Source organism: Fringilla coelebs, assembly GCF_963513975.1.
Source record: "Fringilla coelebs genome assembly, chromosome: 1".
NCBI classification, from domain to species: domain Eukaryota; kingdom Metazoa; phylum Chordata; class Aves; order Passeriformes; family Fringillidae; genus Fringilla; species Fringilla coelebs.
This window is the reverse complement of record NC_140028.1, coordinates 96984230-96996819: the sequence shown is the minus strand read 5'-3', so window position 1 is coordinate 96996819 and position 12590 is coordinate 96984230. Positions and strand designations below refer to the sequence as shown.

At 35.3% G+C, this 12590-nt stretch overlaps 1 protein-coding gene across 2 annotated transcripts in view; it reads left to right on the top strand.

Annotated features, from left to right (window-relative positions):
* TNS3 (tensin 3) overlaps positions 1–12590 on the top strand; it is a 125236-nt gene that overhangs the window by 37098 nt on the left and 75548 nt on the right. For both annotated transcript variants that reach the window (XM_084222384.1, XM_084222383.1), the window contains 3 exons: positions 2339–2468; positions 3411–3476; positions 6829–6933. In XM_084222384.1, coding sequence (XP_084078510.1) covers positions 2339–2468; positions 3411–3476; positions 6829–6933 — 301 coding nt within the window. The remainder of the gene's footprint in view (positions 1–2338; positions 2469–3410; positions 3477–6828; positions 6934–12590) is intronic.

Sequence of the window (12590 nt, the reverse complement as noted above, 5' to 3'; positions counted from 1 at the left end):
ATCAAAAGGTAATGAAGTCAGAATTCAAAGTTATGCTTAGACTTCATTGAAAGTTTGTTATGCGTACTGAGCGCTACAAGATGTTTATGGTCTATGGATGTAGAGGTAAAATATTACTGATTGTAAAAGAGAACAGATTTTCATTAAAAATTACAATTCTCTGTAGGTAAGTTCTTTGGGGCAAAAATTAAGTTAATTTTAATTTAATTAAAACTTTAAATTATTTAATTTTAAACTAATCTAGGCTAAATCCAAGGCTGGTACTTTGAAGTAGAAAGAAGGAGGAACTCCCTCTCTCATTCAGTATTTTTATAAATGAGATTATGTAAAAGACAGTACATTTTTAATAAATCCAACATCTGTGCAAAGCCAAGATTTATATTATGTATGAATATATATAAACTTAAAGATGCTCTTTTCAAGTATTTTTGCTCACATAATACAATTACATGGAGTTATCACAGTTACTTTCATACTAATTCTACATTTTGGAGCAGGTTAATGTGGGAAATGGATTTGTAGAGACCCACGAGGGGTAGTTTTAGATGATTAGCTTTACAGCATCTACATCATAGTATGGCAAAAAGCTGACAGGCTAAGAAACACTTCTAGTGTATTGTAATTAGGAAATAGCTGGCTTCTGATTGTGATGGCATGAATTATAACATCTGTATTGTTTTGACCTTCTCAGTAGACTGAAAATAAAATAAAAGTTTTTAAAACACCTCTCAGTTGCCCCATCTCTAGATGATTAAAAAAAAAAATTCCAACAGATTAGTTCTAATATCTCTCAGTAAGAGAGATATTAGTACTGTTTCTGTCCGTTTTTCACTTCTAGGCAAACTTGCCTTTTTCATCCTTTATGATGATGTTTTATCTTTACAGAGTTGCTTGGCATGCTGGAGATTGAGCACTTTTTTATTGACTTGAGCAGTCCAACTGCTACTCATACCTTACCTTTTGGTAATTAAAGTAATCAAGTCATGCTGGTAGTTGTGTTGGACTAAAAGGAAGTAGACCCTTTAACAGGGGTGTGTACACAATTAGTGCATGTAGAGCACTGTCTAAAGAAAGAAGCAAATACAGTTTTGCCTGATATTGCCAATATACTGTAGGGGATTCTCTTAAAGCAAACAAACAAACAAACAACCTCCTTGCTTTCTGATTAAATAGAGATTACACGCATAGAGAATCACCCAGCCCTTATAATGGTTTAGGAATATGTGATTTGCATACAGAATACTTGACAAGAAAACATTTCTGGTATATGGGCTGAAATATTTCAGAAGTTGTCCTGTGTGCCAGGTATATGGTGAGTGCTGATTAACTTCTGGAATTTAGGATATAATGAGGTTACTATAATGAAGGCTAGATAGTAACATCTTGTAAGATTTTTCAAATTCTGAAGTGAGAAGAATTTAGTTACTATGTTTTAACCCCAACTTTCAGAAGCATCCTTTGTAAGCTCTTACATTTTTCTTGCATTATTTCATTTGAGTAACTATGCTCTTCAGTTGTTTGGCATTTTCTATCTAGGATGCTTTTCATATTCTGAATTTAATAAAAGTGATATTTGTTTTCTTTTTAATGCATGTCAGTAATATCTGCTTTATAATGAAATCCTGATATAATCAGGATAGTGTAACAAAATTTTCAGTCCTGTGACTAAGGTTGTTGAGCGCCTTTGTAGGCCAGTAGAGTCAGAAAATCAGTTGGTAAAATATCCATAGGTTTTGTCTAAGGGAAGCTGGTGTTAGAGAATGTGTATGGTGTTCACTTTTAGCTACTGAAATTCATACTAGATGTTTTTGTAGAGTTCTTGTCCTAGCCAAGGTGTGAAAACTACTATAAACTTCCTGTAGTAACTTAAAATAAGATCCTATCATTAGAGCAGGTTTTTTACAAGTCCTAAAATAGATATAATCAGCTTGCAGGCTTGCTTTGAAGAAGTCCTCATATTCTTCAGTTATTTTGAAAAGGGTGTACTGAAATTCATTAATTCGGTAGGGAATAAGTTTGTATACAGGTCAGCATTTCAATATTGTACACATATTGTGTACAATATCACAGATATTGTGATTCTGGCTCATAACCTTACTGATGGGTGACTGATAATGAGGAAAATAGTGATTATTATTTTTTACATATCAAGAAGTACCCTGCTTTGGACCTGTTTAATCTTAAAGGATTGAATAACACATACCCTGCTTGTTCCAACATCAGAAGTGTCTACAATAAATTGTGTTGTGGCTGCTTTAATTAGCAACTAATATTTACACATTTGTTCAGAATTGTAAGAAAATACTATCTGACATAAAATGTTGCTCTGTCTTTCTAGATAAAGTGTTATCACAAAAAATACAGGTCAGCTACTCGTGATGTGATTTTTCGCCTTCAGTTTCACACTGGAGCTATTCAAGGACATAGCTTGGTATTTGGCAAGGAAGATTTGGATAATGCCAACAAAGGTACTTGTCTTCTGTGGTTGGTTGGATGTGTGTATGTGTGGACATCCAAGCATATGCATGTGATGATCTTCTTCAGCACCCATTTTCAAAAGGATTTTTTTTCCCCTTACTTATTTTTGGGGAAAGGGAGACTGCTTTGAGTTAATTAAATTGTAGTGTGTAATACCAGTAAAACTCTAATGACAGGAAAAGCTCTTCAAGCAAATTAACTTGTCAGAATAATTCAGATACTCCTACACAGTCCTTATCACCTTCTCCCTCATTTAAATGGTGACTCTCTTTGTCACCATTGAAGGAAATAAGATGAGCTCAGTAATTCTCTTTTCTGGCTAGTGAACACAGTCATAAAATCTGATCACATGTTTGTGACATAGTCTGAGTCTTTTAATATGCTTCAGAATAGCAAAGAATGGACACAATGTTCAGACACACTTGACAATATATCACACTAGTTCTCATATTTTCCAAATAATATTGTCAGTTTTATTGTGTTTATATGCAGGATTAGAACTTCCTCAGCCTATGTTACTAGCAAACTAAAATCAAGCATATTTTCCTGCAGCATGCAGCATAAGGATACCAAAAGTTTTGTGGTCAAGTATTGTGGTTTAGGCAATATGGGGAACAATTTTAATTTTCCTGGGTGTGTTTTCTTTATAAGCCACGTCTGTCTACTGTCTAGAGAGGGGGTTAGGAACTGTACATCTCTTCTGCTTTTTACTGTTCTAGAAAGCAAGCAAAACTCCAGCTGGCATTTATGTGGTCTTTTCTGGAGAATGTGTGGCACAAAGAATATGGCTTTTAAAACCAGATCACTAAGCTGTAAGTGGGAAGGGAAGAGTGATGTGTGTACGTGAGATAGCTGTAGAGAATCCTGATTTCTGAGTGCACTGAAACTGCTCTCTGAAAACATCTTGCTGAATTCCTGTCCTTTGTTCTCAGATGACCGTTTCCCTGACTACAGCAAGGTGGAATTAGTGTTTTCAGGAACTCCAGAGAAAATTCAAGGTGAGCATAGAGAACCAAAAATATGCTTAATTTGAAAATAAATCAAATTGAAATACACACTAAAAAAAAAAATTCCTCTTCCAATTCTCTTGTTAAAAATCTGAAATGTTACTTTTTCATTAAAATATATTAGTTATTGGTCTAAATTTGGAAAAGTTAATGAAGACTCTGCATTTATATCAGCATAGAAGTCACCAGATTTTGTTTTAAAGGTATACCAGAACACTTGCTACAACTAGTAGAAAACATTAATATATCTGTGTAAAAGATAGTAGGTGGTTTGGCTCAGCATGTGGCAGCCGTGGCCTGTCCCATAACCTCTCTTGGATGTTGTTGTAATTGATTATGTTTGCAGTATTGAAGTTTGGACTGTCTTCAGTTTAGCATAAAGAGATACAGCTGTAGTTTTCTTGGAAATGCTTCTGCTTTGAAGTTGGCTTGTAGGATATTCTGCATGCTTCCAAAATTCTGTTTTAATATGTTTAAGATTATGTGATAATTCTTACTTGCAGTAAGAATTTAAGATTATGCAGATCATTGCAGCTTAATTCTGTTAAGGAATGTGTTCTTAATCATTTTATGGTCTCCCAAAAAGTATGGATTCTGCCTAAGACTGACTGAAAACCAAATACTCTTAGCTGTCTCTCTCATACATATTCCCATTCAGTGTCCTCACTCTCCTGTGAATTGCATCTTTTCCTCCTTTTTTTTCCACATGAATTTGATAATCTAGAAAATTATGGCCATAGCCACTAAGAAGTTGGCACAAAAATCTCACTTAGCCTGTTTGAAAGCCATAAAAGAAAACCAGTTTTATAAATGAATTTGTCTAGCTTGTTCTAAATGTTTCTGGATAGTAAATGTTTGAAGATAAGCCAGTTAACATGTCTAAAAAAGGACCAAAATTTTTTTCAAGTTTTCCTTCCTTAGATGACAAAATGAGAGGTGTGGATTTTTTAGTAGGCTTCAAGCTGTTGAAAAGTAAGGTTCTAAGTAATTGGATATTTGTATTCAGTTGCTGTCTGAGGAATTAAGTGGCTAGGAAGAGCAGCTCACCTTTGTTACTCAACAAGTTATATTTTTTTAAGAAGAAGTCTATGCAGCGGTCTGGGAATATGTTGAAAAATTCTTTAACTTTAGCACAATAGTATATGATCCCAGTATATAATCTTAATGCTTAGTTTTGGACCATACAGTGCTTAATACAAATACCAGAGATAAATGTGACCTTGTGTTAATTCTCTACATCTGTGACTAACAAGTCTTGTGCCAGCCAATGCTTCCTTATTTACTTATGTTAGTGATTAATGTGTACTAGTAGAGATCTTAGTTTTGAGAACAAGGATCATCTATCTCAGAACAAAGAACGATAAGAGAAGGACATTATGACATCACCACATGTTTGAAATATTCTCAAAGAGAAAAGATTAATCAGAAAATATGAAACCATATCTAAATAAGTCCACAGAAATAATTAGCATATATGCATGTATTCAGGAAATGTGATGAGTATATATTTGTTTCAGGAATATAACCTGGTCTGTTAGGTTACTGGGAGTACCTGCTTTGAGGAGAAATCCCCATGCAGCCAACACTGCTAGTAATGTTGGCTTTCTAACCTATGAATTGATTGGAGAGTTTATTTCCTGGTTTTTGGTGACACCTTGAAATACTTACAATTTCTACAAAATGAGTTTTCCACATATGAAAATATTATAGAATTATAGAATAACTAGAGGGTATCTCTAGTCCATCCTCCTGCTGAAACAAGGCTCATTTGTAAGATTAGACCAGTTTCCCTAGAGCTTTGTCCAGTCAAATAATGAAAAACTTCAAGGACTGAGACCTCACAGCCTCAGTGGGTGGGCTATTTAAATGTCTGACTGTCCTCACAGTGGAATTATTTTTTCTTATGTTGACTCTAAATTTATCTAGATTCAAATTATTCAAATAATTTTCAAATATTCTGTTCCTTCTGCCTTGCTCCAAACTGGCTGTCTCTTCTACAGCCTTCAGGAAGCTGCTGTCAGCTCTTTGTCAAGACCATCTTATCTCCAGACTGAAGAAGCCCCGACCCCTCAGCCTTTCCTCACAGGGAAATTCAGGGGAGCATGACCAGGGTGCTCAGGTCTTCCAGTCCTGAGCACCCTGGTCATGCTCCCCTGAATTTGCTTCAATTTGTTAATATAATTCTTGTATTCTGTAGCTTGAAGCTGGACACAGTGTTCTAGAACAGAACTGACTGTGATTTTTTTAAGAAAGAATGCAGTTGCCAAGAATATAAGATCCCTGAATATTTAATAATAAAGTTTATAAATCTGCCTTGTGACAAATGTCATCACAGAAACTCTCTATAGATGGCTTTTCCCAGGCTGCATATAAAGGTACAGGACCATAGCATTCTAGTCCTAGTTGTAACTATTTTTGTTTTAAATGTCACAGTATGTGCATAATACTGTTGCTTTAGAAAAATTTACAGTAGGACTTTGTAGACAGCCAAAGGTTTGATAACTGAGGATTTCTTTGTTCCCTAATCTAGACTGAAAAGACAGTCTGTTGATTTGTATCAGTATCAAAGCCAAGTTCAAGGTTGTGAATTCTTGATGCCTGTGCTTTGCTTTTGAATCATGGGATTATGCCTAAATTCCTCATTGTATCCATTTAAAACCTGAACATTAATTAATGCCGTGTTAAGGGCACAAAAACATGGGTTACTGCTGAAAATTCCAGGTGCGTTCAGCAGAGCAAAACCCATTGAAATGCAGCAAAACACATTGAAAGCTGGCTTTCTAGTCTCAGATTCTGCAGAGCTGCCACCTTGGGGGAACTGGAAGGGACATGAAGTCACAGTTTTCAGCTCTTCCTGTTCATCCTTAGTGATAAATTGCTCTGGTATCAGAATGATAATCGGTCTGAATCAGAATAAAATCTGTAACAAAGTCTAATCTTATAATTCCTTTAGAACCATCTCCTTATAGATACTCATGGTTTCATTCTCAGAAGCTCTTTATCATGTCTGACCCTCTAGGGCTGGGTGGATCATGTTTGTTAGTTGTGTTTAGGAACTGTGTTTAGTTATCAGCCTACATCATAATCAAAAAGCTCAAGATAAAATTCCCTGAATGATAAATTAAGCTTTTCTTCTTTTTTTTTTAACTGTTTTATTTAACCTTTCTTCCCCTTTTGCTGCTTCTTACATTTCAGAATATGGTGTTGCCATTCAGGGAGCAAACATCTGTCAGAAGGCTACATACATACATACATACATACATACATACATACATACATACATACGTGTATATAATTACATATGTGACTGATAATTTTTGGTTTCAAACACGTCTCATTTTAGGATGTGAACACCTTCAGAATGATCATGGAGTAATAGTTGATTACAATACATCAGACCCACTGATACGCTGGGATTCCTATGAAAATATGAGCCCTGATGGGGAAGGTGAGTAATTTTGTCACACTAGACCAGGGCAAAACCTTTTGCAACAGTTCCAGAATGTTCAAAAGAAGAAAGGAGACCTCATTTGCTTGAAGCTAAGGCCACTTTACTGTAGTGGTGTGAAGTAGTTTTCCACCCTTCCCTATTTGGCCTTAGTAGTTCTAATTTAGGAAAGAAAGCTGTAGTAGCTGAGATCCCTGTCAATACACAGAATGAAGTGAGACACAACTGATTGATAGAAGTTACTTATTTGTAAATTTGCCTAGAGACGACTTCTTTGTTCCAAAGCTTCTAGGTGGAATTCTAATACAGAATTTTAAGAACAACAAAATTATATGGTGAGTTTGTAGCTTTTGGTTACTATGTTATCTGGAGTATTTCAGAACGTGCACCAGGCTGTTAATAAACAGACAGTAAAGGATGTGCCTATTTTCATATATTCCTTTGTAAACATATTTGTTTACAGGTTTTTTAGATTTTTTCTTTCTGTAATTGATGGCATTTTTCTTCTGTAATCAGATGGCAAAAGATGAAAACCTCCAGTACTGCCTTCAGATTCTGACTCCAGTGTGAATGCTCTCCTGATGTTTTGCTTGAGTGAATGCTGTGCTTTTAATGGATGTAGTTTTTCATGTAAGGACTCAGTATGTTACACGTGTGGCTGCACACGTCAGTGCACATGCAAGCCTGACTTCTTACAAGTAAAAACATGAGATAAGGTATTGAATAGATGCCAAAGTTCTTGTTTTTACAACTTGCCTGTTATCAAATGAGAGACACGTGAAGCTGGGATGCTTAGGTAGCTTCTCTCTAGGTTCAGTTTCAATTGATTTTTATAGTCTAGATTTGGCATTGACCATCTAATGACCACATCAGTGAGGGCAGAAGCTTACTGGGAGCTTGAGCTTCTTCCACTGCCTCACTCTTGTAATAAGAGTATTTCCTAATGCACAGGAGACTCCAATCTGCAGAAAACTGGGGGAATAGAGAGGGTGGAAAGAGAACAGTAATTTTTTGCAGCAGCAGGTAGACCACTCCACAGGGAGTCATCAGAGTTTTATGAGACTGTGCAGTGTATTTTAGGAGTAACGTCAGAGAGACTGAATCTTGACTGGAGGTGATGTCTTAGTTCCTGCCCATGATGTTTCAATATCATTTATGATTCCTTTCCCTTTCTCCCTCTGCCATCCTTTCCCCCTTCCTTTGCATATACCTAGCCCTCAACAAGCAATGCATTGATATCAAATATTTTTTAATTGCTGAGATTGATTGTCTAGATGGGTTTGACTTTCCCATTGTCATGCATTGCATTGTAGGTAACTACAACAGTACAGGAAGTTGAAAGCAGAGATAAACATGCAGGCTGTTGGAAGATACAGAACTGTATGCTATTCATGTCTTCAATAACAGTTGGTCAGAGCCCATTTACAAGTACAACTAGCTTGTTTGCCTGCTGTTCAGAAGTCATATGTGTTATTTAATAGATTTTTATATCTAATTTGTGTGCAGGGTACTTTTTAAATTACCTGAGATAGACCAGAAATATGATAGCATAGATATTGAGAATTTCATTGTACATCTGCAAAAAACCCCACTTGAGTTTAAACTAGAAAATATACCACAAGATTAGATGTATATATTTATTCTTTTCTCAAGTAAATATTTATGAGGCAGACTGTTACCTTATGATATTCAATAACAGAATTGCAGGCAGAGCAATGTCTCTGCATAGGTTGGAGAAAAGATCATGAGGAGCACATACACAGGCAACAGATATATTTTTCTCTTAAGGATGGGGTCTTTACTTAACACAAGTTTGAGCTTAGTCTGCTGCTTAGGGAAAATATAGCACAGTTAGGTCATCTTCTGTGTAAGATTTATAAACATCAGGACAAGCTTCTCTTTAGGGTTTGTGCAGATGTTTAGTATCCTGCTTGTGCATTAAAAATGTGTATTGCATCCTAGTTTTCACTAAGGTGACAGACCACTAAGGGGAGATGGTGATTTCACATCCAGAATGTGATCAAAGTCAAAAACCTTAGAATATGAGCCCTTTAGCTGTAATCCTAAAGTCTGAGAGAGAATCTCTTCTGTACTTTAGAAAATATAAAGGTGTAATACATGGTACATTTGAAAGTGCATAGCAGTGGTGATATGTTTAAGGTGCAGGTAAGTGTCATATAGAGCACCTTTTTCAGTTCTACTTTACATTAAGGTAAACCCATAGCCTTATGTAGGAGCTGGTCTTCATGGTTTTACTTGTACCTGTTTTCCCCCAGGATATTCAGTAGAAATAGTATGAGATGTCAGTGACAGATGATTCTTATATTACAGTTATAAACCTTTTTGTTAATTTAAAAAAAAATGTGAGCCCATGAAATTCCTTACCAAGGCGGTCAGGAAGGCTACAGCAGAGCCTTGTGAACACAAATTGTTTTGTAGGTATATGTGCGTGGAATGTGAATTTTCAAGTTGCTGTGTTAAAATAGACATTAGAAGTGAATAAGAGAGTAGTATCTCTTTTGAAATGGTACAACTACTTGGCTTTATTTTAAAAGATGGGAAGACATGATAAAAGAAAAATATATCCAAAAGCTCTTGATTTACTGGCATGATACACTATTATGGACATAAGCAACTGCCTTTTAAATGATCTTGAATCATTTGCTAATAAGACTGTGTACATAGGTGTTGAATGTAGCCTGGCTGTATTCAGTTTGTTATCTGAATTTAGTTCCTTATCCTTCATTCTTAATATTTTTATGGAATTTTGACAATTGGAAAGCAATAAATTATTTGCATTTCTTCTTATAAATACTGGTTTTTTTCAGATCCCTTGGGAAGTGGTTTTCCATAATAGATGAAAAATAATATTAAGTTCCTAATTTTCAATTTATATCAGATTTCCTCCTCCTTGAGCAATACATTAGCACAGAGACTTCTGCTACACTGATTTAAAAGTATGCATTTAAGTGTAGTATTTGGTACCAGAAGAATCGGATCTTCCCACTGCTGTGTAGCAGTCTGACATAGTTGCCATTGCTTTTCCGGTGTTTTTGAAGTCAGGAAAGACTTTTGTGATAGAAAGGAACAGAAATGACTTTTGATCTTTCCGAGCTCTCTTATTTTTTTCTTTAAAGTGTCACTTACCATACAGTAAATGTGTATGGATTTACAAAAGGTTGTTTATTTGCTGCAAAACAGCAAGATATCTGTGGCCACACATGTAGTATCTTCCAAAATCTCTCTCAAATATGAAATGACAAAAAATATTGAAAAAAGCTCCCCAAACCAGAGGGATTGAGGCAAATGGTAAAGATTTGATTTGTGTTTTGTGGAGGAGTTTTAGTTCTCAGTGATAATTTCCAGGACTATTACTTAGCATAGTGCATAAGAGATACTGTTCTTAAACACTCCCTCCTGCTGAAAATGCAAGTCTTTTTTGAATAGGAACCATCAGTTTATATGAAACCTGCCAGTGGATCCTGGTAAAAGCCTGGGCTCTGAAGTGTTCTGAAAATGAAATCAGATTTCAAAAAGATATTAAAATAAAAAGATATTAAAATAATATATATTGCTGAAGAACAGAAACTCATTTTAATAGAAAAGGTGAATTATTGGAAGAAGAGATGAATGCTACTCTTCCTTTTGCACTGTCTGACTACTTTATCTCAAGTCTATTCTACGTATTCTCATGGCATGCTAAAATTATTCTAGAAAAAATGCCATTTGTGTGTGGCATTCAGTTGCCTGAGATACAGGATTTTAGTTTTTTTTTTAATAAAGAAAACTGGTAAACCCAAAGTTCATTGTTGGCCAAAATAGTATTTGTTTTGGTTCAACTGAATTCAGTGGATTGACAACAGAAGTGCACATGGTTCTTGTTCAGTCTTCCATTTTAAGGCATTTTGCTTATTTTACAACTGCTGAATCCCTCTGCACTCTTTCGTCTTCCAGCTCTACAGTCTGTGGAAAGAGAAGCACATGTGTTTAGAATGCTTAGAAATAGCTTAAAATGACAAAGGAAGGACTTTGATTTAGTCTTTACAAAGCAGATACTAAAATTTCTTTCTCAACAAAGCCTTGCTGTTTGTTTCCCAGCAAACTACCTTTGCTTGCTCAGTGGTGCTTGGCAATTAGAACAGAAACAGCTTTGGCATAAAAATGATGGTTTTAATCCAAATAGGGTAGGACTGAGTGAATCCAAATTCCTATGTCTCAGGAGTGTTGCTTTCCAAATTTTCTAGTCTTTTGTAACTGTACTCAACAATAGTCAGTCAAAATTTGCCAAATATTTATAAACTGGTTTGCTCCTGCTTTTTTTCTTCCCATGAAGGAAAGTATCTGAGAAGTGTCTCCATGTACACAATAAATGTTTCCATGGAGGCAGTAAATAACCAACATTCTGGTATGCACCCATGTCATGTGATGAGATAGGATGTTTGACTTTTACTGAGATTTTTTTGTCCTCTTCAACACAAAGTAAATAGCTATTCAGTAGGGAGGTGCCCTCTTATGTTTTTAAACACTTGTGAGGGCCCTTTCAATAATGTAAAACTCAAAAGTTGAGGCAAAACTGCTTGGTTTTGGCACTTTACAGGAATGCAGATGACTACCAAAGAAAAGGGCAGCTTTGATGCCATTTCTGGTGAGTGAAGCTGAAGAAAAAATTCCTAGTGAATAAATGTTAATTTCAGTTTTTAGTCACCAGTTGGATGCAGTATCTTTTGAGACAAAGAGAAATTTGGCAGAATGTAGGGATAAAAATGTGTCCTCTAACACTTCCCCTCTATTTTACAGTAAAAATAGAGAAGCCTATAGAAGATAAACAGATTTACACTATAAAAATGTTGCCGCCTTGAAACAGTATCTGAAACATTGTGGAGTGTCTGCTTATAATCGATTTTTCTTTGAGAAAACTTAATTCTCCTATTTCTTGAAGTTTTGTATGTTCTTTTCTTTAACAGATATAATTTAAATTAGTTTGTGTGCTTAATAATGAAGCTGACAAAGAGCTGGGGAAAAATTAATATAAGATGGTTTCGTTAGAAACATTAATACAAACATAGGATTACAAGGTTTCATTTCTAAGTGTGCTGCAATAGGCAATTCTCTTTTGCCTTCCTCATTAATACAGCACTAATTTTAACAGTACTGTGGCTTAAATTTTTTGTTACCTCAATATGTTAGGGAGTAAATATAATTTCACACAGATATCTTCAAGTTTGTGCTTAATAAACTAAGATTGGTCTGGAATGTATTTTCTTTGGACTTAGCTTTGGGGGTTTGGGATTTTTGGTTGTGTTTGATTTTGTTGGGTTTTTTTTGGTTACAAAAAAAATTAATGTAGTATTTTGCATAGGTCAGATAGAAACAAACAGTTAAGTGCAGCCAGGGGCCTTTTCAATGGATTTACTCATTCAAAGTTACTTTCTTGTCTCTTTTAGGAATATATCATAAGGTATACTGAACACTTCATTGAAAGTCTAGAGTGTTCACTTAAGTGCTGAGCTGAACTCCAGAACTTCGCCTGTCCAGTTCTGTTGAAAAATAGTTTTTTCCTTTTACCCAAACATATAACTGTGTTGATAAGACAGTGTCTGAAGTGAGAAATTATGTGTATTTTACTTTGTGCCCGAGACCGTGATTTTCTTAGGTAC